Source organism: Bos indicus, chromosome 18 (assembly GCF_029378745.1).
Source record: "Bos indicus isolate NIAB-ARS_2022 breed Sahiwal x Tharparkar chromosome 18, NIAB-ARS_B.indTharparkar_mat_pri_1.0, whole genome shotgun sequence".
Classification (NCBI taxonomy): domain Eukaryota; kingdom Metazoa; phylum Chordata; class Mammalia; order Artiodactyla; family Bovidae; genus Bos; species Bos indicus.
The window spans coordinates 48,763,821-48,786,866 of record NC_091777.1 but is presented as its reverse complement, the minus strand read 5'-3'; the positions used below and the strand labels follow the sequence as shown (position 1 = coordinate 48,786,866).

At 52.3% G+C, this 23,046-nt stretch overlaps 1 protein-coding gene across 5 annotated transcripts in view; it reads right to left on the bottom strand.

Moving 5' to 3' along the window:
• The window catches only part of RYR1 (ryanodine receptor 1), a 128,709-nt gene that overhangs the window by 85,811 nt on the left and 19,852 nt on the right, over positions 1 to 23,046 (bottom strand). For all 5 annotated transcript variants that reach the window (XM_070770967.1, XM_070770970.1, XM_070770968.1 and 2 more), the window contains exons 17-34: positions 22,457 to 22,590; positions 21,732 to 21,973; positions 21,019 to 21,211; positions 19,862 to 20,078; positions 17,341 to 17,445; positions 17,030 to 17,133; positions 16,057 to 16,140; positions 14,780 to 15,087; positions 13,823 to 14,025; positions 12,699 to 12,873; positions 12,318 to 12,526; positions 6,528 to 6,922; positions 5,183 to 5,315; positions 4,211 to 4,371; positions 3,467 to 3,632; positions 2,747 to 2,833; positions 2,356 to 2,582; positions 243 to 855 (exon numbers count right to left, since the gene is read on the bottom strand). In XM_070770967.1, the coding sequence (XP_070627068.1) occupies positions 243 to 855; positions 2,356 to 2,582; positions 2,747 to 2,833; positions 3,467 to 3,632; positions 4,211 to 4,371; positions 5,183 to 5,315; positions 6,528 to 6,922; positions 12,318 to 12,526; positions 12,699 to 12,873; positions 13,823 to 14,025; positions 14,780 to 15,087; positions 16,057 to 16,140; positions 17,030 to 17,133; positions 17,341 to 17,445; positions 19,862 to 20,078; positions 21,019 to 21,211; positions 21,732 to 21,973; positions 22,457 to 22,590 (3,756 nt within the window). The remainder of the gene's footprint in view (positions 1 to 242; positions 856 to 2,355; positions 2,583 to 2,746; positions 2,834 to 3,466; positions 3,633 to 4,210; positions 4,372 to 5,182; positions 5,316 to 6,527; positions 6,923 to 12,317; positions 12,527 to 12,698; positions 12,874 to 13,822; positions 14,026 to 14,779; positions 15,088 to 16,056; positions 16,141 to 17,029; positions 17,134 to 17,340; positions 17,446 to 19,861; positions 20,079 to 21,018; positions 21,212 to 21,731; positions 21,974 to 22,456; positions 22,591 to 23,046) is intronic.

Below are 23,046 nucleotides of genomic sequence, written 5' to 3'. Positions count from 1 at the left end.
TGGTTACATGATTGAACAAAAAGAAGGAAAATGAATAGATGTCAGATGAATGGATGGAAGGAAAAGTGAATGAGTAGATGATAAAAGGATAAGTTGGAAGGTGAAGGGTGTATGGATGGAGAGATGCATGGATGGTTGGATACATAAATGGGAGGTATGCAGGTACGGGTGGATGAATGGATGTATGGATGATTTGGTAGCGGGAAAGACCGGGACAGAGGGAAGCAGGAGGAAGTCCTTACCAGCAGGGTGGACACCAGCTTGAGCACCGGCACAAACTGGAACTCCACGGAGCCCCCGACTGGGTCACGAGCGTGCTGCCCACCATCTCGCACCGCCTCCCCCAGCATTCTGAGTGCTTTGTCCCGAAGAGCTTCCAGAGGGATGCTGGGGCTGAGGCGGGCCGGGGCTTCTGCCGCCCCAGCAGCTGGCAGGGCGGCCACGAAACACGGGGCTGAGAAATGGTGTGGAGGCCGCAGCGAGGTGGTAACGCCGACGCCAGGAAGCCCGTAGCGGCGGGGACCGTTATCCGCTCTCTTTCCGGGTGGGAAGAGAGTGATGGCGCGGGTCTCAGGCGTGAGGGGCACGATGTACTCAGAGAGCATGGAGCGGCGGCTGCGGCAAGCACTTTCGAGGTGGATGCTGATGAGGAGGTCGTAGTAGCCTGCCCGCAGAGGGCCGGGCAGGTGCGCGTCCTCCAGGGCGTGCAGCAGCTGCGCCTGGTCCACATGGCTGCACAGAGCATGCGCCACGCGGTTGTTGCCCAGGGCGCACACAGCCCGGTAGAGGCGGAGGGTGTGCGAATGGAACCGCTGCAGGTCCAAGCGCTCAGACAACTCCAGGATGTCCATGCATCTGTGGTAGAGATGGGCTACATTCAGAGACAGAGCAAGCAGAGAAGGTGGGAAGCAGAGGCACAGACCCGAGAGGCAGAGTGCTCAGGCGAGTGTTGGTGGCCCTAGAAGGGAATCCCAGTGTTCTGCTAGGTCAAGATTCTGTGAGGTCTGTGGAGCTGAGTCTAGGAGACTTTTTAATGGTTCCGGAAGTCCCTTACTGGTCTGGGGGCTCCCTGGGATACGTTTGGGGTTTATAGGATGGTCTGGTACCCTGGGGATCTAAGAGTCCAGGGAAAAGATCTGGTGACTGTGAGATGTATGTGGGCTTCCAGGTTGGGTCTAAATCCCGCTCTGGCAAGTCTGAGTACCCTGGATATATTTGAACACCACCAGAATGTAAAGTTCATCAGGACAGGACATTCCTGCCTGTTTCGTTTGTTTGTTCTTTGTTTGCTATATTCCCAGCACCTAAAAAGGACTAAACACAAAGGAAATCAACCTTGAATACTAATTGGAAGGACTGATGCTGAAGCTGAAGCTCCAATACTTTGGCCACCTGATACAAAGAGCCGACTCATTAGAAAAGACCCTGATGTCAGGAAAGATGAGGGCAGGAGGAGAAGGGGATGACAGGGGATGAGACGGTTAGATGGCATCACTGACTCAGTGGACATAAGTTTGAGCAAACTCCAGGAGATGGTGAAGGACAGAGGAGCCTGGTGTGCTGCAGTCCATGGAATCACAAAGAGCCGGACATGACTGAGTGACTGCACAACAAATGTGCTCCATAAATATTTTCTGTAGGAACAAATGAATATGGGTGCATCTGGGGCCTCTGGGGATGGGTCTGAATCCTTCTGGGCAGGTCTGAGCATTGCTAGATGTCCGTTTACAAGAGCTTGGTGTCTCCAGCCCGGAATGCTGTTGTCACACAGGAGGGGCTCAGAGCTATTTGTCGAATGAGTGAATAAAGAAAAGATGAAGCATGTTGGAAGCCTCCTGGGGTCAGTCTGGGATCCTGGCCACATTTGGAGTCCGTAAAAGCTTTGCTGTCATCCATGAGAATACTCTCTAGCTGGGTGTGTCTGGGTCCCCTGGAGTGAGTTAGAGATTTCCATGGGACACATCTAAAGTTTCCCTGCATATGCCCGAGAGACCCTAGGATGCATCCAAGCCTCTCTGAATAATGTTCAAGACCCTCTGAGGTATACTTGAGGCCCCTGGGGTGTTGTGTGGGATTCTTGATGTGGATCTGGCTCCCTGAGATGGGTCTGGAGTCCTCTGGGGTGTTATCTGGACATGCCTGGGTTGAGTCTGCATCTCTGGAGGTGAGTCTGAGCCTGCTGAAATGGATTGAGAGCCCCCTGGTGTGCTATCTGCAGAAAATAGGGTGGTCTGGGGCCTCTTGGAGTGTTATCTGGAGTCCCAAAGGTAGTGGGGAAGGGGAACCCAGTGGGATCCAGACCCCAGAGGGCTTGAGGTACCCGCCCCACCCCTGGGCGATGGGGCTGGCCCTGACCGGTTCTCCTCGGGGACGTGCAGCGCCATCATGGTGAGCGGCTCCTGGCACTGCACTGCCCAGCCGAGCCGCTCGCCCGCCCGCCGCGTCTCCACCTGCAGGAAGTGGTTGGGCATGCGGCTCCAAGACACGGGCATCAGCATCTGCATCTCCAGCCGCGGAGGGCACTGTGGCGTGGGGTTCTTGCGCTCGCTCAAAAACATGGCGGCTGACAGCGGCATGATGTTCTGCGGGGCACAGAGGTGTGCACAGGTCAGGATTCCCAGTCTGCTGGATCCAGCCACTCCACTTCCAGGAAGACATCCCAGACTGCCCTCCCGCCACACACACTTCAGCCTGACATCCCGCACCTCCTTCCTCAGCCTGCCCCCATTCGCGCCCCATCACCGACCTTCTGTTTCCCCAGCTCAAACTGGATCACGTTCTGGTGCGTGGGCAGGACAAAGACGGCAGGGAACAGCTTTGTGTTGGGTTCCACCTAGCAAGGGAAAAGAGGGCAGGGTGAGGAAGAGGATGAACTGGAGGTGGTGTTGACTCTAGATCCCAAACTCTGGAGCCAGTCGGCCCAGCCTGATCCTGCTGGTGCCTAAAGATCCAAAGGGCATAGGAGGCTCCACAGTGGCCCTGAGGTTGCTCATGGACTGTACCACCTCTGATCCAGCAAGGCCAACCTCCTCCACCTCCTAAGGGGAACCTGTCATCTGGGACTTTGCAGATTCATGATGGAGGTATATAGGCCCTCACTGTACAATTCCTTTAATTTTGTTGTGTGCTTGAAACCTTTCGTAATCAAATGTTGAATAGGAAAATACCACTTTAGAATTCTGGTCCATCGTAGGATTTTCCTTGATTGGTGAAAAGGTGGGGACTGGTACCACCCAGCCCAAGATGGAATACGGATCTCTCTCCAAGGTCAAGGCTCTGCTCTGTCTCCCTTTTCCTAGATATCAGTAGAGGGTCTCACAGGCACCTCCCATAGCCACAATACAGCTCTGGCCTGTCGTGAGGTTGTTTTTGTCCTGTATCCCTGGGGTCTGTCCTCTCGGTGGGCTGTCCTGGGATGCTAGGTCACGAGGATGCTATTACTAAGTTGCTGAGGGGCTGGGCTCACCTGGAAAAAGGTGTTGCTCTCTTTGCCGTTGGCGGTAAAGGTCATTAGGCCAGTGGCCAAGTCCACCAGGCAGCCAATGACAAGGTCCGTGTGGCTGATCCGGCCCTGCTGCCCAGGGCTCACGAAGTCTCCGCCCCACACCATGTAGCAGTTACTACACTTGAGGCTGGAGGACACAGGAGTGGTCAGCACACTGATCCCCAGGCGTTCTGAACACCTGGACACCCCCTTCCCCGAGCTCCCAGAATACCAGGACTCAGAGTCCCACCCCTAAACAGCCACCACCTGTAGACCTGAGCACTGAAACCGCTCACCCCAGACCCTGCGGAGCTAGAATTCTTAGGAGGTGGTGGTGGATTCTGGAAGGAGAAGGAAGGGGAGCAGAAGGAGAGAACAGAGAAAGGAGGTAACCTAGAAAGAGGATGGCAAGATGGGGAAGGAGGGGACTTCCCTGGCGGTCCAGTGGTTAAGAATCCGCCTTCCAATGCAGGAGTTGTGGGTTCGATCCCTGGTCAGGGAACGAAAATCCCCCATACTGTGGGGCAAATTAAGCCACACACTGCAACTTGAGAAAGCTTTGCGTGCTGCAATGAAGACCCAGCGCAGCCAAAATTTACAAAAAAAGAGGAGGAGGGAAAACTCAGAATAGGAGCCATGGGGAGGAAGATAAGCAGGAAGACAGGAGGAAAGGAAAGGGCGGTGCCCGGCGTGCCTACCCCCCACAGCCCCCACCCCTGCCCACACCTGCTGTGGATGTTGCCTTGCTCATCTCCCATGGTCACTGTCACCGCCCGGACCTTGCTGAGGTCGAAGTTCATGTCGTGCTGGTGGTAGTCAGGGGTGACCCAGCCCACCCACACGCAGCTGGGCTCCTGGCCGGCAAAGACCCTCACAGAGTAATAGTACTGGAGAGGCAAAGGGGAGACCAGCAGTCAGTGGGCTTCCCTGGGGCTCTTGGTTTCCCTGGATTCTCAGTGTCCTCTGGGGCTTTGACAAGAAGTTACTGCATTTGAGACCCTCTCTTTCTGTATCTACTGATACATTTCTAGATCTGGGAAACTTTGGGGACAGTTTTGTGATACCCTCAAATTTGGGTCCCTCCCACCACTAGGCTATTTGTGTCAGAAAATATTCCAGATTTGGGGAATCCCAAAACTACATTGGGATTATTGTGAATTCTGGCTCCCAGGAATACACTAGTGAAAGTGAAAGTGAAGTCGCTCAGTCGTGTCTGACTCTTTGCGACCCCATGGACTGTAGCCTAACAGGCTCCTCCATCCATGGGATTTTCCAGGCAAGAGTACTGGAGTGGGTTGCCATTGCCTTCTCCAGGAGATCTTCCCAACCCAGGGACTGAACCCGGGTATCCCGTGTTGTAGGCAGATGCTTTACCATCTGAGCCACTAGAATAGCTGTTAAATTTGGGGGTGGTGAGTTTACAAGGATGAACCCAGATATTGGGATCCTGAGTCTATGTTGGTTTATCCTTGGGATTTGGGGATCCCTGGGAGTTAGGTCAGCATGCCTCATGACTTCATTGTGTTCCCTGTGATTTTTAGGCCCTTAGCTATATGGAATTAGGGGTTCAAAGGGTTTGAATCGATGTGTACTATATTTTGTGGTTTCCAGTAGGTACTGGGGTATCCCCAGATAAGGGCAATTACTGGGGATCATGGCATGGAATTTGGAAATCTGCCGAGGGCCCTTGGTTCGCACCGTGGTGGTATTGAGGATGATCTCAGGGTCATCACGGTCGTCAGCAGGCACCACCTCATGAGGGAGTCGGGGCAGAGTGGGTGTGGCTGGTGGCTGGGTCATCATGGCAGCCTTCTTGGCCTTGAACAAGAACCTGGTGGTGAAGAGGAGAGGCTGTCATGAGGCTCACTCTCCAGCCCAGTCCCCCAGCCCTCCCATCACAATGTTCATGCCTCCACATTCATCCTACATATGTACATATCTATGTGTGTGCGTGTGTGCATGCTCAGTTGTGTCTGACTCTTTGCGACCCCATGGACTGTAGCCCACCAGGCTCCTCTGTCCATGGGATTTCCCAGGCAAGAATACTGGCATGGGCTCCCATTTCCTTCTCCAGGGGATCTTCCCCACCCAAGGATCAAACCCACGCCTCCCCCATTGGCAGGCATCAGCAGGTGGATTCTTTACCGCTGAGCCACCAGGAAAGCCCCACATCCATCCTAACTACACCCCATTTCTAATACCCAAGGCCTCGCTTCTAGAGGGATGAAATCCCAATTGCGTCAGGAGTGTCCACCTTGGAGGATCTCTGTGTTTTTGGATGTCAGGTTGCCCAGATTTAAAGGTGCCTCTGGGAACATGGAGGTTGCCTTGGGAAGTATACAGTGGTCCTCCCAAGTCAGCATGCCTCACGTGGGTGCTAAAGGCATTTGGGAAAGGACAGCTCTCCCTGTGGCACTGGCTTGTACACTGAAGGCATGTGGAATCCCTGGAGCCCCCAGCAGGCAGTATGTCTCCTCAACACTGTGACAACCCAAAATCTCCCATCATTTCCACACATCCCCTCAAGAGACACAAATACATCCTACTGAAAACCACTGCCACCACAGGGGAAAAGCAGATTTGGTTTCAATCCAAGTTTAATGCCCTTTGAGGGTTCCCCTTAAAGTTAGTTTTTTTGGGGGGTACATTTGAGATACAGAAGTGACCCCAATTTAGAAGACCAGTGGTGTTCATTGGAATGCCTCGGGGGCATAGATAACTTGACCAAAAATCTGAGGTCCCCTTTAGTGTTCACAGATAATGAAGTCCATTGGATGAAAAGCTTTGGGACCCAATAGGTACCCCCAAGGACAGTGGAGTTCTTCATAGATATAGTGGGGCATCCCAATTTTACATTCTCAAGGAAATTAGAGTGTCCCAGAGAAATAATAGCCTTCACTTGAGACATAATAGGATCCCTTAGTAATCTGAGTCCACCTAACACATATGGGATACAGTGGGGTTTCTCAAGTTATTGAAGTCGCCTAATTGAGGGGTCCCAGGACAGAACCCCAAGCCCTACCCTGCCCCTCCCTTGACTCACCCTCTCTTCTTGTTCTTCTCTGTGGTAGCATCCTTCTCATTCTCTGCCCTGGCAGGCTGGGCCTCCACCCCAGCCTGGGCAGGACTCCCAGGTGTCCCCTCCTTGGCAGTTCCTTCTTTGTTCCCCTCAGCCTCGGCCCAGTGCCCAGCTGAGCGGCGCAGGTTTTCATAGTCGGGATCAGGTTCCGCTGCCCGGGCCTCATCCTCCGCAGGAGGCTGCAGGCCAGGGGGTGCCAATGGGGTGGCCCCTGCGGTGCACCGGAAGTGCTGGTGGAACTGGACCGGAAGGCTCAGCCGGAGAAACAGCATCTCCACCAGACTGTTCTGGGAGCCCCAGGTGCGGTGGGTCAGGCGCAGGCAGGGGGGTGTATCTACAGTGCCATCCACACGAGTCACCTGTTGGGGGAGCAGGAAGCCCTGAGCCAGGAGGTTGGGCTGGGCCATTGGCCCTAAACCTTATTACACACAGAGTCACCATTCGGCGTCAGAGCACTGTGTGAGAATCAGCCAGAGACTCACTCCTCTGGGTGGAGGAGCTCCTATGGGATACACAACCTGGCCACGGGTGCATTCACCTTCTGTCTGTCTGGACACCTTTGCGCATGAGCAGCCCTGGTCAGAAACTGGAATCACTCAGGGAGCTTTCAAAACCTACCTGATTCACTCCAGCCTAGGCCATCCATCCATCCATCCATCCACCCTTCTATCTACCCACCTATCCATTCATCCATCCATTCTTGCATTCTTCCATCCATCCAACCATCTATCCACTGTTCCACCCACCCATCCATCTATCCACTCCACAAACATTTACTGAGCACCTACTGTGTGCCGGGCACTTTCCCAAGTGCTAGGAACACATCAGTGAACAGAACATGAGCCCTGCCCTCCTGCTTTCTTATGGAGACCTCTTGGGGACAGCAGCCCAGAAGGGTCAGAGTTTTTTTTTTTAAAGGTCCCCCAGATGAATTTTTGTTACATTTGTTGTTTGTGGAAAGGCAACACTCAGAAGAATGCACACATCATAGGTGTACAACACTATGAGGTTCTGGAGAGACACATCTGTGTCTCCTGCACTCAGACGGAGAAATGGACCACATAACCAGTCCCCCTGGAAGTCTCCTCAGTGCCTCTTTAGTCACTACCCTCTCAAAGATAGTGAGGGATTCTGATGAGGAAAATCCAACAACCTGGCCTAAATAAGGGGCAGGAGCTGAGAGCGGGACAGGTGCCTGGCCTGTGGACCCAAAGGACAGGCTCAGATTTTCTGGAGACTCCATAACAACTAAAGCAGTGCCCTTTCTTTGATGCCCCACCTCAAGATGACCTCATCAAGGACCAATTGCCAAGACAGACCTCTGTGCTCCTTGTCAGCCAATGAATTCACCCCAAAACCATGCAACCAAAACTGTCTGCAGAATCTTTTTCTCTCTTCTCTCTCCTTTCTCTCTTATAAATTCTGTCTGGAGACTTCCCTGGAGGTCCAGTGGTTAATTCTTTCTGCAATGCAGGGGACACAGTTTCGATCCCTGGTTGGGGAACTAAAATCCCACGTGTGTGTGTGTGTGTGCACTTAGTCATGTCTGACTCTTTGCAACCCCATGGACTGTAGCCCACCAGGCTCCTCTGTTCACGGGATTCTTCAGGCAAGATTCCTAGAGTGGGTAGCCAGTCCTTTCACCAGGGGATCTTCCCAATACAAGGATCGAACCCTGGTCTCCTGCATTGCAGGTGGATTCTTTATGGTTTGAGCTGCCAGTTCAGTAAAATCCCACATGCCCTGGGGGCAACTAAGCCCACACATGCAACTACAGAACCCACGCTCTCTGAAGCCCACGCACCTCAGTGAAGATCCCCCAGGCCACACGACACAACCAATAAATAAATTAATTAAATAAACCCTGTTTTGCCTCTGCTCCTTGACAAGTCTACTGACCGTCTTCCTCCTGTGACTTGTACGCTAAGTAACTAAATGTCTGATTATTCACTCACAGTACAGCGTAGCGTCCATCATCCTTAAAGTGCCTATGAATGGGATCCTACAGTACGTATTCTTTTGTGTCTGGCTTCTTTCAGCCAACACGACGTCTGTGAGATTCGTCTGTGTGGTTGTGGGTGGGTTAGTTGATTCATTCTCCCTGCTGTCTAACATCCTGTTCTTGGGGTTGAGAACACCATCTGGTGGTGGCAAGTATTGGGAGGTTCCTGTTGGGCTTCCCAGGGGGCGCTAGTGGTAAAGAACCTGCCTACCAATGCAGGAGACCTAAGAGACTCGGGTTGGATTCCTCGATCCGGAAGATCTCCTGGAGGAGGGCATGGCAACCCACTCCAGTATTCTTGCCTGGAGAATCCCCTGGGCAGAGGAGCCTGGAGGGCTATAGTCCTTAGGGTCACAAAGAGTCAGACACGACTGTAGCGACTTAGCACGCATGTCTACTCTACCATCCTCTCCCACCCCAGGCACCTCTCTAGTCTTTGTGTCCCCATTCTCTCCACCTACAACTCACTGTCAAAAGGAATCTTCCCAAAACTCAGATCTAGACTGGATAGTCCCCTGTTTAAAACCCTTCTATTTAAGATTAAAAAAATAGAATAAAAGTCAGGGATGGGGGCATTCCCTGGTGGTCCAGTGGTTAGGACTTCGTGCTTTCACTACCAGGGCCCGGGTGTGATCCCTGGTTGGGGAACTAAGAGTCTGGAAGCTTTGAAGCTCAGCCAAAAAAGAAAGGAAAACACCCTTCTGTTTTTACCTAGCCTGAAATGCTTCCCCACAAATTATTTATTAATTACAAAGGGAAACACACTAACTTGATGGTGGTAACGATAAACATAGAGTCAGAGTTAATATAATCAGCTGTAAGCCATAGTGCCATGGTGGCCTCTCTGAGATCCTGCAGCAAGCAGAATACAACCTCATTGCTATGATGTTCCTGCCAAATATGTGTAACCTGAACCTAATCGTGAGGAGACATGCATGCATGCATGCTAAGTAGCTTCAATCTCGTCCAACTCTTTGTGACCCCATGCACTGGACTGTAGCCCGCCAGGCTCTTCTGTCCATGGGATTCTCCAGGCAAGAACACTGGAGTGAGTTGCCATGCCCTCCTCCAGGAGATCTTCCCAACCCAGGGATCAAAGCCAGGTCTCTATGTCTCCTTGCATTGGCAGGCAGGTTCTTTACCACCTGGGAAGCCCAAGGAGACATGCTGCTGCTAAGTCACTTCAGTCATGTCTGACTCTGTGTGACCCCATAGACAGTAGCCCACCAGGCTCCCCCGTCCCTGGGATTCTCCAGGCAAGAACACTGGAGTGGGTTGCCATTTCCTTCTCCAATGCATGAAAGGGAAGTCACTCAGTCATGTCTGACTCTTAGAGACCCCATGGACTACAGCCCACCAGGCTCCTCCACCCATGGGATTTTCCAGCCAAGAGTACTGGAGTGGGGTGCCATTGCCTTCTCCGAAGGAGACATGAGAACTACCCAAATCGAGGTATATTCTGCAAAATAACTGGTCTGTACCCTTCAAAAACACTAGTGTCATAAAAGACAATGAAAGACTCCAAAGCATTTTATATACATTAAAGAGACATAACAACTAACTGCGGAGAAGGCAATGGCACCCCACTCCAGTACTCTTGCTTGGAAAATCCCAAGGACGGAGGAGCCTGGAAGGCTGCAGTCCATAGGGTCGCTAGGAGTCGGACACGACTGAGCGACTTCACTTTCACTTTTCCCTTTCATGCATTGGAGAAGGAAATGGCAACCCACTCCAGTGTTCTTCCCTGGAGAATCCCAGGGACGGGGGAGCCTGGTGGGCTGCTGTCTATGGGGTCACACAGAGTCGGACACGACTGAAGTGACTTAGCAGCAGCAGCAGCAGCAACTAACTGTAACGTGTAGCCCTGGCTTGGATTTTGGACCAGAAAAATAAAAAGAGACACTATTACCACAATGAACATAGTTTGAATATGGACTGTAAATTAGGTAATAATACGTATCAATGTTAAATTTCCCGATTTTCATAACTGCAGCTCTGTAAGAGTATAGCTTGTTCCAAAGAAATGCATATTGAAATATTTAGGGATAAAGAGGCAAGATGTCTCCAACTTATCTAAGTAATTTAGAAAAGAGAGAGAGTGTATGAGCGGCAGATCGGGGCTATGCCTAGGAAGAGAAAACTGATGATCAGAAGGAAAGTCATATGCCCCAGGGCACAAAACAGGGAAAAGGCCAACTCAAGGCCTGTCTGACTGTAAAGTACCAGCCAAAGCTCAGCTATGTGGAATTCAAGTTCTTCCCAGGTTGAGAAAAGGACCATCACTTTGGTCTACATGGGGTTTTTATGGTCAGAATATGACGCGGAGTTTAACCTTGAGAAAGAAAGGCACTAGGGTCTAAAAATTAGGATACTCAGATTAATGAAGAGTTACTAAAAAATAAGTAACCCCCGGGACTTCCCTGGTGGTCCAGTGGTAAGGAACCCACCCTCCAATGCAGGGGACATGGATTCAATCCCTGGTCAGGGAATTAAGATTCCACATGCCACGGGGCAACTAAGCCCGAGTGCCACAACCAGAGAAGCTTATATGCCGCGACAAACACTGAGCACAGCCCCCCCAAAAGTAACTGCCCCCAAAAAACCACCCTAGGTAACAATTAGTAAGGAAGGTCCCGAAATGTGCCCAGGGATTTATATTTCTTTAAGCCTTGTTGTTGGCTCAGCAGTAAAATAATCCTCCTGCAATGCAGGAGCCACAGGAGACATGGGTTCCATCCCTGGGTTGGGAAGATCCCCTGGAGGAGGGCATGGCAACCCACTCCAGTATTCTTGCCTGGAGAATCCCACAGACAGAGGAGCCTGGCGGGCTACAGTCCATAGGATCGAAAAGAGTTGGACACGACTGAAGCGACTTAAGCACACAAGCAGAAACCCTTGGTAGGATCAAATAGCTATAAGGGCTGAAAATTTCCAGTGAGGTCACTTAATCCAGCTTCTCTTTCCTCCCTTCCCCCATTTTGCAGGCAAGCTACCTGGAGCTCAGAAAGGTATGTTTTTTCCAAGGTTATACCTACCATTAAAATTACCTAAATTAAAAGACACTTGTTCCTTGGAAGAAAAGCTATGACCAACCTAGACAGCATACTGAAAAGCAGAGACATTTCTTTGCCAACAAAGGTCCATCTAGTCAAAGCTATGGTTTTTCCAGTAGTCATGTATGGATGTGAGAGTTGGACTATAAAGAAAGCTAAGCACCAAAGAATTGATGCTTTTGAACTGTGGTGCTGGAGAAGGCTCTCGAGAGCCCCTTGGACTGCAAGGAGATCCAACCAGTCAATCCCAAAGGAAATCAGTCCGAATATTCATTGGACTGATTTCAGCTGAAGCTGAAACTCCAATACTTTGGCCACCTGATGTGAAGAATTGACTCATTGAAAAAGACCCTGATACTGGGAAAGGTTGAAGGAAGGAGGAGAAAGGGACGACAGAGAATGAGATGGTTGGGTGGCATCACCAACTCGATGGACATGAGTTTGAGCAAGCTCCAGAAATTGGTGATGGACAGGGAAGCCTGGCGTGCTGCAGTCCATGGGGTCGCCAAGAGTTTGGCATGATACAGTGACTGAAATGATACCCTATAAGGCAGCCCGGGGAGTCCACCATCCTGACACTCACTTCTACGTTTGTGGTCTAACATTAACGGAAGACAAAGAGTAGCTTGGGGAAGAGAACTGTGGTGAGAATGAGGTGTGGAAGCAGATCTGAGGGTGTTGAGTGGGGTTGGTCCTCACCTCATAGTGCGGGTGCTCAGGAGGCACGGCCTCAAATTGCGGAAGGCCTTTGCTGAACCAGGTGGTGACCGGGCGCTGCATGTTGATGGCAAATGGCTCAAAACCTTCCTGGAGGCCACAGATGGCAAAGAACCGCAGGGAGCTCACGTCCTGGCCCAGGTTCAAGTGACCCACCTGGCCGGGTCCCAAGCTGCACACAGGCAGGAAGCCTGGTGGGAGGGGATAGATGGGCAGGGGTGAGCATAGGTGGGCGAGGCGGGGGCAGCCATGGGGAGGATGTGCGTGGAAAGAGGGGATGGAAGAGCCGGGGGCTGGAGGGGGCGGTGTAGGGTCAGGTGAGATGGAAGAAAACCAGAGAGGGGCCCCGAGGCCGGCCCTCACCATCCCCAATCTCGATATCGCGGAAGGCTGTTTCTGAGCCGGAATCGGACATGAGGACCTCGCCATTGAGGGTGAAAATGATGGTGTTCTCTGTGAGGTCGATCATGCAGCCCACAACGTCTCCTGACTGCCAGGGACGCCCAAACGGTTCACTGCCCAGGTGCCAGCGCTGACCCTGTGAGGAGGTGAGGGGGAGACGTGGTGTGAGAGACATACAGAGAAATGGAGAGATACGGGAGTGAGGGGAGACATGTCAAGACACACACGCAAGGCACCAGGCCCAGTGCATGGGGAACAGAGGAAGGGTCAGCCCCACAGCGTCCCCCTTGTGTCCCCACATTTGCATCCATGGTCCTTGGAAGGTAGGGGCTAGGCATTCGTGCTTTCCCTTCCCAGCCATCTCTCTATCTCATCCCTTTTGCCTGGGTTCTCTGTTGTTTTCATGACTGGGGCTGTACAGGCCACCCAGGTGGTCTTGGAGGGTTGGGGGAAGCAGAAAGTAGAGGAATGGAAAGGAGAAACTAACTATCAATGTCCCCCATATGTACGCATTTATACCCATATGCCCCAGAACAGATACATGAATAATGAGATGGATAGATGGATGGGGAGCAGGTGTATGGCTGGATGGAAGAATGAAATGAAAGCTGAGGGTCTACCTGGGATGACAGAGGGAAGAAAGAAAGTACAGACAGACACACAGGTCTGTGTAGGTGGCAGATAAATAGATGACATCTGTATGCATTAGATTATTGGATAGATGAATGGATAAATGAAACATTGAATTATTAGATAGATGAGTGAATAAATGAAATCACAAATTGGTTAAAAAAAGGTGAATGGCTGAACTGACAACTACCCGAATATATGGAACCGTAGATGCCTAAGTGATTCTTTGGACAGACGAGAAGATGGATGGATGAAATGACAGATGGATGGTTGGATAGAGAGATGGATGTGGACGGATATATGCACAGACAGAGGGAGGGGGAGGATGGAGGGATGAATGGGAAGGTAGATTCAGGGATGGGCGGACAGAGCGAGACACAGAGAGGCAGGGCTGGATTACACGAGTGTGGGAAGGATCACAGAGCCTGGCAGAGCAGAGCCAGGGAGCTACCCACGCGGTGCCCGTTGAAGACATAGGACAGGTCATCCGCTCCCAGCTCCACGTCTGGGCGCAGCTCAGGCCGAGCCCAGCCCACTCGCATCTCGCCGGTGGTGACTGCCTCGAACTCGAAGTACCAGCGGCCACTCTGCACCACGTAGGATTTCTCTGCCCGGAAGATGCGCACCCGGTCCCAGCGAGACTGGCTCTCCACCTGACCTGAACATGGGGCCAGGCAGCGTAAGAGAGGCTGGGTTGGTGGGCGAGATCGGGAGAGGTAAGGGCCTTGGGGCGCTGAGGGGAAAGGCACAGCTTTTGGTGTTAGAGAAGAAGAACTGGGGACTCTCAGAGCAGTCACAGAGAAGTAGGAGGGACCTACTGAGACTTCTCCTCTGTCCCTCTAGCAGTCAAGAGTTTCAGAGAGGAACTAGCAATAGAGACATGGAGGGAGAAAGTTGGGTCGGTCACAGTCATGGTCTGTGGTGAAGGGTCAAGATTAAGGCTGATGTTAATAATCAAGGGCTGAAAGCAGGATCGGGGAGAGGGAGTCAGAATCAGGGTCAGGGAGGGGGATGGAAATTGGAGTTGGTGGCAGGGGTTGAGGCTGGGGTCAGGGGTCAATAACAGGTCAGCAGTCAAGTTAGGAGTAGTACTTAGAGGCTTTCTGAGTGCTTGGTTGGGTGGCTCCCCGTTGTATACATAGTCCAGAGGTTAGGGGTCAGGGATCAGAGCTGGGGGTCAGGAACTGGAGTCAGGGGTCAGGGTTCACTGGGTTCCTGGTCTATGTTGCAGCTGTAGCCCAGGCAGAGCTTGAGTCAAGGTCAGTGGTCAAGATCGGGTTTAGGCTCAGGGACAGAGTGAGTGTCATGGTTGGGGAAAGTGTCAGTGGTACAGATGTAGCCCACTGAGGGGCTGAGTTGGGTCAGAGATTGGAGTCCAGGGGCGGAGTCAGGGGCCTGCGGTCAGCACTCACTGGGCTCCTGGTCGGGCGGCTCGATGTTGTAGCCGTAGCCCAGCAGGGTGCGCACGGCCTGGCAGAGGCTGTCGCGGTTGCTGCGCTTGGTGGCCTCATCCAGCAGGCGGTAGGGCACGAGGCGAGGGTTCCGGCGGGCAGGGATGTCCTGCACGGCACTGTAGCTCCAGCCCTGGGCCACTCGGTCTCGGGCCCACACGTTGTGCCCGTTCTCCGCCAGCCGGTCCACCAGCGTGGTCTGCGCGGGCGTCAGTCTCACGTGGCTCAAGTCTAGCGGTGCCGGCTTGTACCCGTTGCTCATCATGTACCTGCGGGTGGTGGTGGGGAGCCAGTGGGACGAGACCCTCGCCTCCAATACTGGGCTCTGTGCCACGGGATCCTTGACTTCTGACCCTGGTCCTTAGGATCCCATGATCTTTGAAACTTTTGACCTTTGATCTCTGACAACAGGGTTCTTTTTCAATATATTTGTTTATTTATTTGGCTGCATGGGGTAGCATGCAGGATCTTTAGTTGTGGTGGGCAAACTCTCAGGTGTGACATGTGGGATCTAGTTCCCTGACCAGGGGTCAAAGCCAGGCCCCCTGCACTGGGGGCATGAAGTCTTAGCCACTGGACCACCAGGGAACTCCCATCTGACATCAAGGTTCTCAAATAAGCTTACCTGACCTCAGACCCCAGGATCCTGTGACCTTAGCAAGGGCTTTGACTTCACTGACCTCTGGCCTCTGTGACCCCTTTCATCTTGATCTTGGGAGCCTCATCTCTGGTCCTGGGGTGCTCTGACCTCTCACCTCTGACTTGAAGGCTTCTTACCTCTGATTCCAGGACCCTATCATTTCAAACTGCTCACTCTGGAGTCCTTGACTTTTGAACATTGGCATCTATCCCCAGGACCTGTGACCTCTCATCTATCATTTCAGGATCCCTTACTGACAACTCCAGCAATTTCTCACCTCTTTCCACTGACCCCGCACCTCTAACTCAGAGACACAACTTCTGCTCTCTCATTTTCCCGACTCCATGGAGACCCTGACCCTGAGTCTGACTCACTCCTACTCTCTCAGGAACTCCTAACTGTGTTCTCAACTCCCTAGGATGCTCACCACTAACTCTACAGCTCTGATCCCTGGTCCTAGACCTCCACCCCAACCCATGGCCCCTTTGTCTCTGACCTCAGCCTCACCACTCCAGCTCTCGATCACTCCAGCCCTCACTGTGGCATCCCCAGCCCCCTACTCTATTCCCCAGGTGGGGCCCAGGTCACCCACACTCACGTCTTGGGGAGTTTCGTCTTCTTCAGGTTGTCCTCCGCCTTCTCATCTGCCATGCCCACGTGGCAGCCCAGCGCCAGTAGAGTCCTGGGGCAGGGGGTGGGGGCAGGGGAGCAGGTCACCCCACATGGCCACCCTGTCCCTAGCCTCCCCTCCCCCAGCCCGGCTACCCTTCTCCCTGGGCCCCTGTCAACTCTGTCTCTGGGTCACCAGCTCTCTCCCTGTTTCCTGCTCTGGTTTTCTGAGTATTTGTCCCATCTCTCTGCCTCTCTGACTCCTGTCTCTCCCTGTATCTCTGTCTCTGTATTTCTTTGATTATGTTCTTTTCCTCTCTGCTTCTTTCCTTGTCTCTTTCTCTTTCTTCCACTTACTGTGTATCTTTATTTAGCAAGGGGAACCATTTTAAATAATAGTATTTTTAAAAATTTTGTTTTCCAGTGTATACATTGCTAGTATATAGAAATGTTTGTCTTTAGGTTATTTATTCATTTATTATTTATTTTGGGCAGCCTTGGGCCTCCGTTGCTGCATAGGCTCTTCTCTAGTTGCAGGGGGTGGGGACTGCTCTCTCGTAGCAGTGCTCAGGCTTCTCATGGCAGTGGCTTCTCTTGTTGCAGAACACAGACTCCAGGGCACTCGGCCTTTAGTAGTTGCAGTGCTTGGGCTCGGTAGTTGTGGCACACAGCCTTATTTGCCCTGCAGCCTGTGGAATCCTCTTGGATCAGGGATTGAACCCGTGTCCACCTTGGCAGGCGAGTCTTAACCACCGGAACACCAGGGAAGTCCTGAGCATCTCTCTTTATGCCTCTATCTCTTACTCACCCTCTGTCAGTTTCACAATCCCCATCTCACACTCCCTGTGTTGCTCTTTTATCTATTTCTCTCTCTCTCAGTCTCTGTCTCACTGTCCCTGTTTCCCTGTGCCCTTCCGCCCAGCGGCCAGGCCCAGGCCCCTGTTCCCCAGTCCCCTCCTCACTTGAGCGTCTCCCCCGACATCTGCAGGTTGTAATTCCTCTCGGGCTCCGGTAGGCTGTGAAAATCCACGAGGCAGGGGTGCAGTCTCTTATTGTCATCCCGAACCTGGAGAAACCCCAGAGTCACTCCTTGGCTCCTCTTCCCTCCCCAACACTCCCAGACTGTGACCTCTGACCTCTTACCCCTCTTTCTGCCACTTGAAACCCAAGGAGCCCTCCCAAAGTCTCCTCCTCCAACCCCCGGCCCCTCCCCAATAGCAAGCGGTTCTCACTCCTCCATAGCCAGTCTAGCCTCTCTCCCCCGTCCACTCACCGGGCCATAGGTCCAGCCCTGCTCGATGCGAGTCAGTGCCCAGAGTTCATGGATGTTCTCGGCCAGCTTCTCCCGAATACGCTCCAGATGGGGAGGCAGGACAATCTGGGGGCAGGGGACATCCGTGAGGTCCCTGAGTTCCCTCCACCCCGTGCTATAAAGTCTTCCCAAGAACACGCACCAGCTCTCGACAGTTCACCAGGGAGCTCTTTTGACCTTTCCTGCCATCCAAGCCCTGCTCCCCATCACCTCATCCTGCCTCCAGAATGGATGCTCAGAACTTGACATCCTCAGAATCAAGGAATTATCTGGGGATGAGTCTGTCTCTCCCTGTGGACTGGGAGCTCCGTGAGGGCAGGGCTGGGGCTGCGTTTGTCTCCAGCATTTCCCCAGCCCTCCCCAGCCCAGAGGAGATGCTCTGGAGATGTTTTCTGAATGAACGGATGGGTCTCTTTCCTTCTCTGTACAATGAACACTGGAACAATGTTAACTCATAACATTGGGTTGGCCAGAAAGTTCGTTCTAATTTTTCCATAGAATCATATGAAAAAATGCGAACAGACTTCTTAGCCAACACAATACTTTATATGCGTTCAGTGAAATCATCTACATAAGTTACTAAATGTTATATACAGTAGCCCCTCGTACAATGCAGGCTTAAACTGCGTGGATTTTTTTCAGTAAATATAGTAGCTGTATTTTCATTTTGTGTGTGTGTGTGTATGTGCTCAGTCATGTCTGAATCTTTGCAACCCCATGCACTGTAGCCTGCCAGGCTCCTCTGTCCATGGAATTTTCCAGGCAAGAATACTAGAGTGGGTTGCCATTTCCTACTCCAGGGGGTCTTCCCAACCCAGGGATCGAACCTGTGCCTTGAGTCTCCTGCATTGGCAGGAGGATTCTTTATCACTGCATCATCTGGGAAGCCCCATGTTTTCATTTTACAGATCTCTAATTAACTCAAGGTAGGAAAAAGTTTGTGTTTGATTGAGATCACAATATGTGGAATCAAAAGAAGGGTTTGAGTCATTCTATCCAAACTGTTTCAGCTTCCTGCTCTTCATGTGCTATTTACGAATTCTTTCGTACCTAAGACAGAAATAGTAGTACTGGGGCTTTCAGCTTGCTGGGGTTGGGCCCCTAAACCCCCTGCATGGTCCAAGGATCAACTGTAGTTTGTATAAATACCTGGCACATAGTTGGACCAGGTTGGGTTGTGAGGGGAGGAGTGGGGAGGGGATGTCCAGGAGACCAAGTGGACAGCTCTTGAGGCTGACCGGTGGGGGACAGGAAGGGAGACATCCAAGCTACAGGGGGATGGCAGGTTGATTTGCAATAACATTACTACTACCCATAATGATGGGGCTTCCCTGGCTCAGTTGGTAAAGAATCACCTGTAATGCAGGAGACCCCGGTTCAATTCCTGGGTCGGGAAGATCTGCTGGAGAAGGGATAGGCTACCCACTCCAGTATTCTTGGGCTTCCCTTGTGGCTCAGCTGGTAAAGAATTTGTCTGCAATGTGGGAGACCTGGCTTGGGAAGATCCCCTGGAAAAGGGAAAGGCTACCCACTCCATACTGGCCTGGAGAACTCCATGGACTGTATAGTGCATGGGGTCACAAAGAGTCGGACACGACTGAGTGACTTTCACTCACTCACTTTACCCATAATGACAATAACTCAATTGAGGACTTAACACTTTCTTAGGACCGTGCTAAGCACTTCACATATATTAATTCATCTAAACTTCACTACCATGCTACAGGTACGTTCTCTCATTCTCCCCTTTTCCTCACAGGTGAGGGGACCAAGGCACAGAGAAGTGAAGTCACATGCCCACAGAGACATGCTGAAAGTCAGACCCTCGTGATCAGGCTCTTAAACATGACTTACATCCCCTCCTAGAGGAACACACTTGGAGAGAAGGGTGGGGAGCTCAGGTTGGGATAAGAGGAATGGGGGGAGGCCTGGAATAGAAAACTTGCTCCACAAATTGTGGTGGATATGATCACAGGCTTTGGGATCAGACTGCCTGGGTGCAAATCAGCTGTGTGACTTGCACGACCTGCTTGACCTCTCTGGGCCTCACTTTCCCCAACTGTATATTGGGGCAATAATAGTCCTTTCTTTTATTACATATTTATTTTTACTAATTTATTTGGCTGCACCAGGTCTTAGTTGCAGCATGCAGGATCTTCTGTCTTCATCACGGCATTCGGGATCTTTAGTTGTGGCATGTGGGATCTAGTTCCCTGACCAGGGATTGAACCCAGAGCCCCTGTGTTGGGAGCACAGAGCCTTAGCCACCAGGGAAGTCCAAATAATAGTCCTTTCTTTAGGGGGCTATCGTGAGGACCCCCTGAAACTCAGATTCTGCCTGGAGAGATTCCTTTGCCTCCCTCCTGCCTCAGTTTCCCCATCTGTCAAACAACAAGGTCCCCAGCTTCCAGCTCAGCTGCCCACCCCACTGACTCCTAAGGGGGTCTGCCACTCCAGGAAACCCTTACAGAGCAGGCAGTACCTGGACAGTGTCCACAGGGCAGGGCACAAAGTCGGTGTGTGAGAGGCAGCGACTGGGGCCCACCAGGTGGGGCCCCCGAGGCCCTTCCCGCCGGTACTCCTTGATGGGTTCCAGATGGAGTCGCTCTCGTGGGAGCACAGCCTCGTGGCAAGGGGCGTACCCAGGAGGAGGGAGGAACTTGAATTCTCCATGGCGGCCACCAAGGAGGAACCGCACTCTAGATGGGAGAGCGGGGTCACTAGTGAGGACAGTTTACCTAGCAGAGTCTGTACTCAGGGAGGGGAAGGGAGCAATCCTGGAATTGGTGGGAGGTGCTGGGTTGACTTGAGGTCAGTGGACAGTCATAGGGTCATGGAGGTGATTTTAGGAATCAGGAAAGTCTAAGGTCAAAGAAACTGTCAGAAGGCAATAGGAATTGTTAGAAAGTCAAAAAAAGTAAAGTGGGGGCCAGGTCACTAAGGAGTTAATCCATGGTCACAGGAAGGTCCTTTGGAGGAGGTCCTGGGTCAATAGAGCATTTAGAGATACCAGAAGGTTTGGGGGAGACCAAGAAGGTGGTCATCCAGAAGTCATTGAGACTTTCAAGGTGTAACCTTGAGAAACTGTAATTACCACTGAAATGGTGAGAAGTCACACACAGAGTTTGGGGTCATTGGGAAAACACTGGGCTACTGAGAAGTCTTTGAAATAACTGTGGTCATTGAAGGGTAGCTGGGAGATTATGGAGCTCTTAGAGTACCACTGGGAGAAGCTGGGGTCATTGAGGAGTTGTTAAGAGCATCGCGTCATTGGGAGAGTCCAAGATCATTGGGAGGCTTTGTGGTCACTGGAAGATCATCATTCAGATTTTGAAATCATTTGGAGGTTATTGGAATGGCATAGAATAATTGGGAGGATCAGAGGTTCATTTGGGAGGTCACTGGAAGAAACTTATTAATCATTAGAAGGTCATTGTGAAATTTGGGGACACAGAGATTGGGGAGAAGCGGAGGTCATTGAGAGTGTCACAGTGACCCTCACACAGGGGTCTGGCCTGTCGGTCCTGAGGATAGGCCGCTGGGTCCTGGCCCCATAGCAGGCCACGGCATGCCTGCAGAAGCTGTCTTAGGACAGGCCCTGGTCTGGAGACTGGCAAGGGGGCAGGGATGAGTCCTTACTTGACACCAGCCGAGAAGCTGACAACAGGGAAGAAGAGCCCATCAAGATTGAAGGCCTCGAAGACCCCCTGCACGGGACAGCCATTGATGCGGAAAGAGATGGACGGCACACTGAGGTCCAGGCAGCAGCTGACCACGTCCTCGGGGGCCAGGAGGTGCTGCCCAGGGTAAGTGACCAGGCGTGGCACGTGTCCTGCACCCGGATCACCGGGAAGAAGTCAGAAGTCAGAGGTCCAGCAGAACCAGTGGGCTCAGGAGACAAGGGTAGATATTAGAGGATCCAATGGGGTTTTAGGATCTCCAAGGTCAAGTGCTCTTAGAGATTAGGGGCAGAGGTCAAGTTTCCCCTGAGGTTAGGTTCTTGAGAGGTGTAGGAGTCAGAGATTAAAGCTGTCCTAGAGTTAGGATTCTGGAATCTTTGGGGTCAGAAGTCAAAGATCAGAGGTCATAATAATCGGGGCAGTTTTCTAGGATCTCTCAGGTCAGAGATCAGACCTCCTCTGGGATCAGAGTTCTGGGGCTTATGAAGAAACAGGTGAGGGCCAAGATTCTCGAAGCTCTAGGGTTAGGGTCTTGGGAAATGAGGAGTAAAGGGGTCAAAATTAGCCTGTTTGGGGGTCAAGATCCCAAGAACCCCAAGGTGTTCAGTGAGACCCTTAGAAACCCTGGGGTCAATGGTCAGGGTTGAGGGTCCCCTAGAAGGGTCCAGGTACCTGTCCAGAGGTGCAGCCCGTCAAAGCCGTAGGAATAGAGGTCATCGCCGACCCCGTTGCCGCCCCAGCCCTCGCCGCCCCCGGGGTAGGGGCTGTAGCCCTCAGTGAGGGCCCAGCCCACCCTCAGGTGGGTGGCCTGAGCTGTCAGGAACGGAACCACCTCGTCCACCATCACCTCAAAGTACCATTTGAGGTACTGCGTGGTGCCCTCTGCTCGGCCCACAAAGATGTTGGGGCGGATGCTACAGGAGAGACAGAACAGGAGAGGAGGGTGAAGGAGAGATGGAGAGGAGACCCAGGCTGCTGGGGGCGGGAAGGGAAGGGAAAAAGACCAAGAGATCCACACCCAGGAAAAACAGAAAAGCAGAGACATGGAGACAGAGAGTAACAGACAGAGAGAGACACACACACAGAGAAAGCAGAGAGAGACAGAAGCATCAAAGGACAGAGAAGAGAGAGGTGGACGAGAGCCCAGGAAAAAGAGGTGGAGGAGAAATAGAGACACAGGAAGACAGAAAGAGCAACACAGAAAGAGAGGAAGAGACAGGCAGAAACAGAGCAGGGAGAGAGGACAAGAGGTGTGAGAAGCCAGGGATGACCTGGGAACGGCTGTGGGGACCGGTGTCAAGTCCCAGGGTGGGAGGTGGAGGAAGGCCCACCCACCCGGGAGTTAGGGAGGGGCTTGAGAGGTTCTGAGTCCTGGAGTCAGGAGTCAGGGGCCAGACCTGGTGACATAGTTGATGAGGTTTGTCTGCAGCAGAAGCTCTCGGCCAGGGAGCAAGTTCTCAGTGATGAGATCTTGGTTGGAGCGCACGGCCACGCCATTGCACACACACAGGGAACATAGCACATCCAGCACCTGGAGGTCAAGGTCAGAGGTCAGGGTGTGAGGGCACCAGAGAAGTGGGGGAAGTGGGTCTATGGGAGACCCAGGATAGGATACCAGAAGGATGACGCACCAGGATGGGAGATAGAGATTTGGGCTGAGACGAGGTGATGTAAGTGGGAGGTCAGGAATCACTGAGCGAGATTGGGGTCAAAGGGAAAGGTCAGGCGAGAAGCGAGGGGCCATTTGAATTAGGATAAGACATCAGCAATGTAAGGAAGGGGAGACAGCAGTAACAGCTGAGAGGTCAGGGGAAGAGTGAAAGGATCAGTCAGGGAAAGAGCACAGGGATCAAGATGAGGCTTTCAGATTAGTGGAGTGTCTTCAGGGCCCAGGTGGATAACGTAAACATGTGAGGTGGTGGTGGCAGTTTAGTGGTTTAGGCACTCAGTCGTTTTAGACTCTTGTGACCCCGTGGATTGTAGCCTG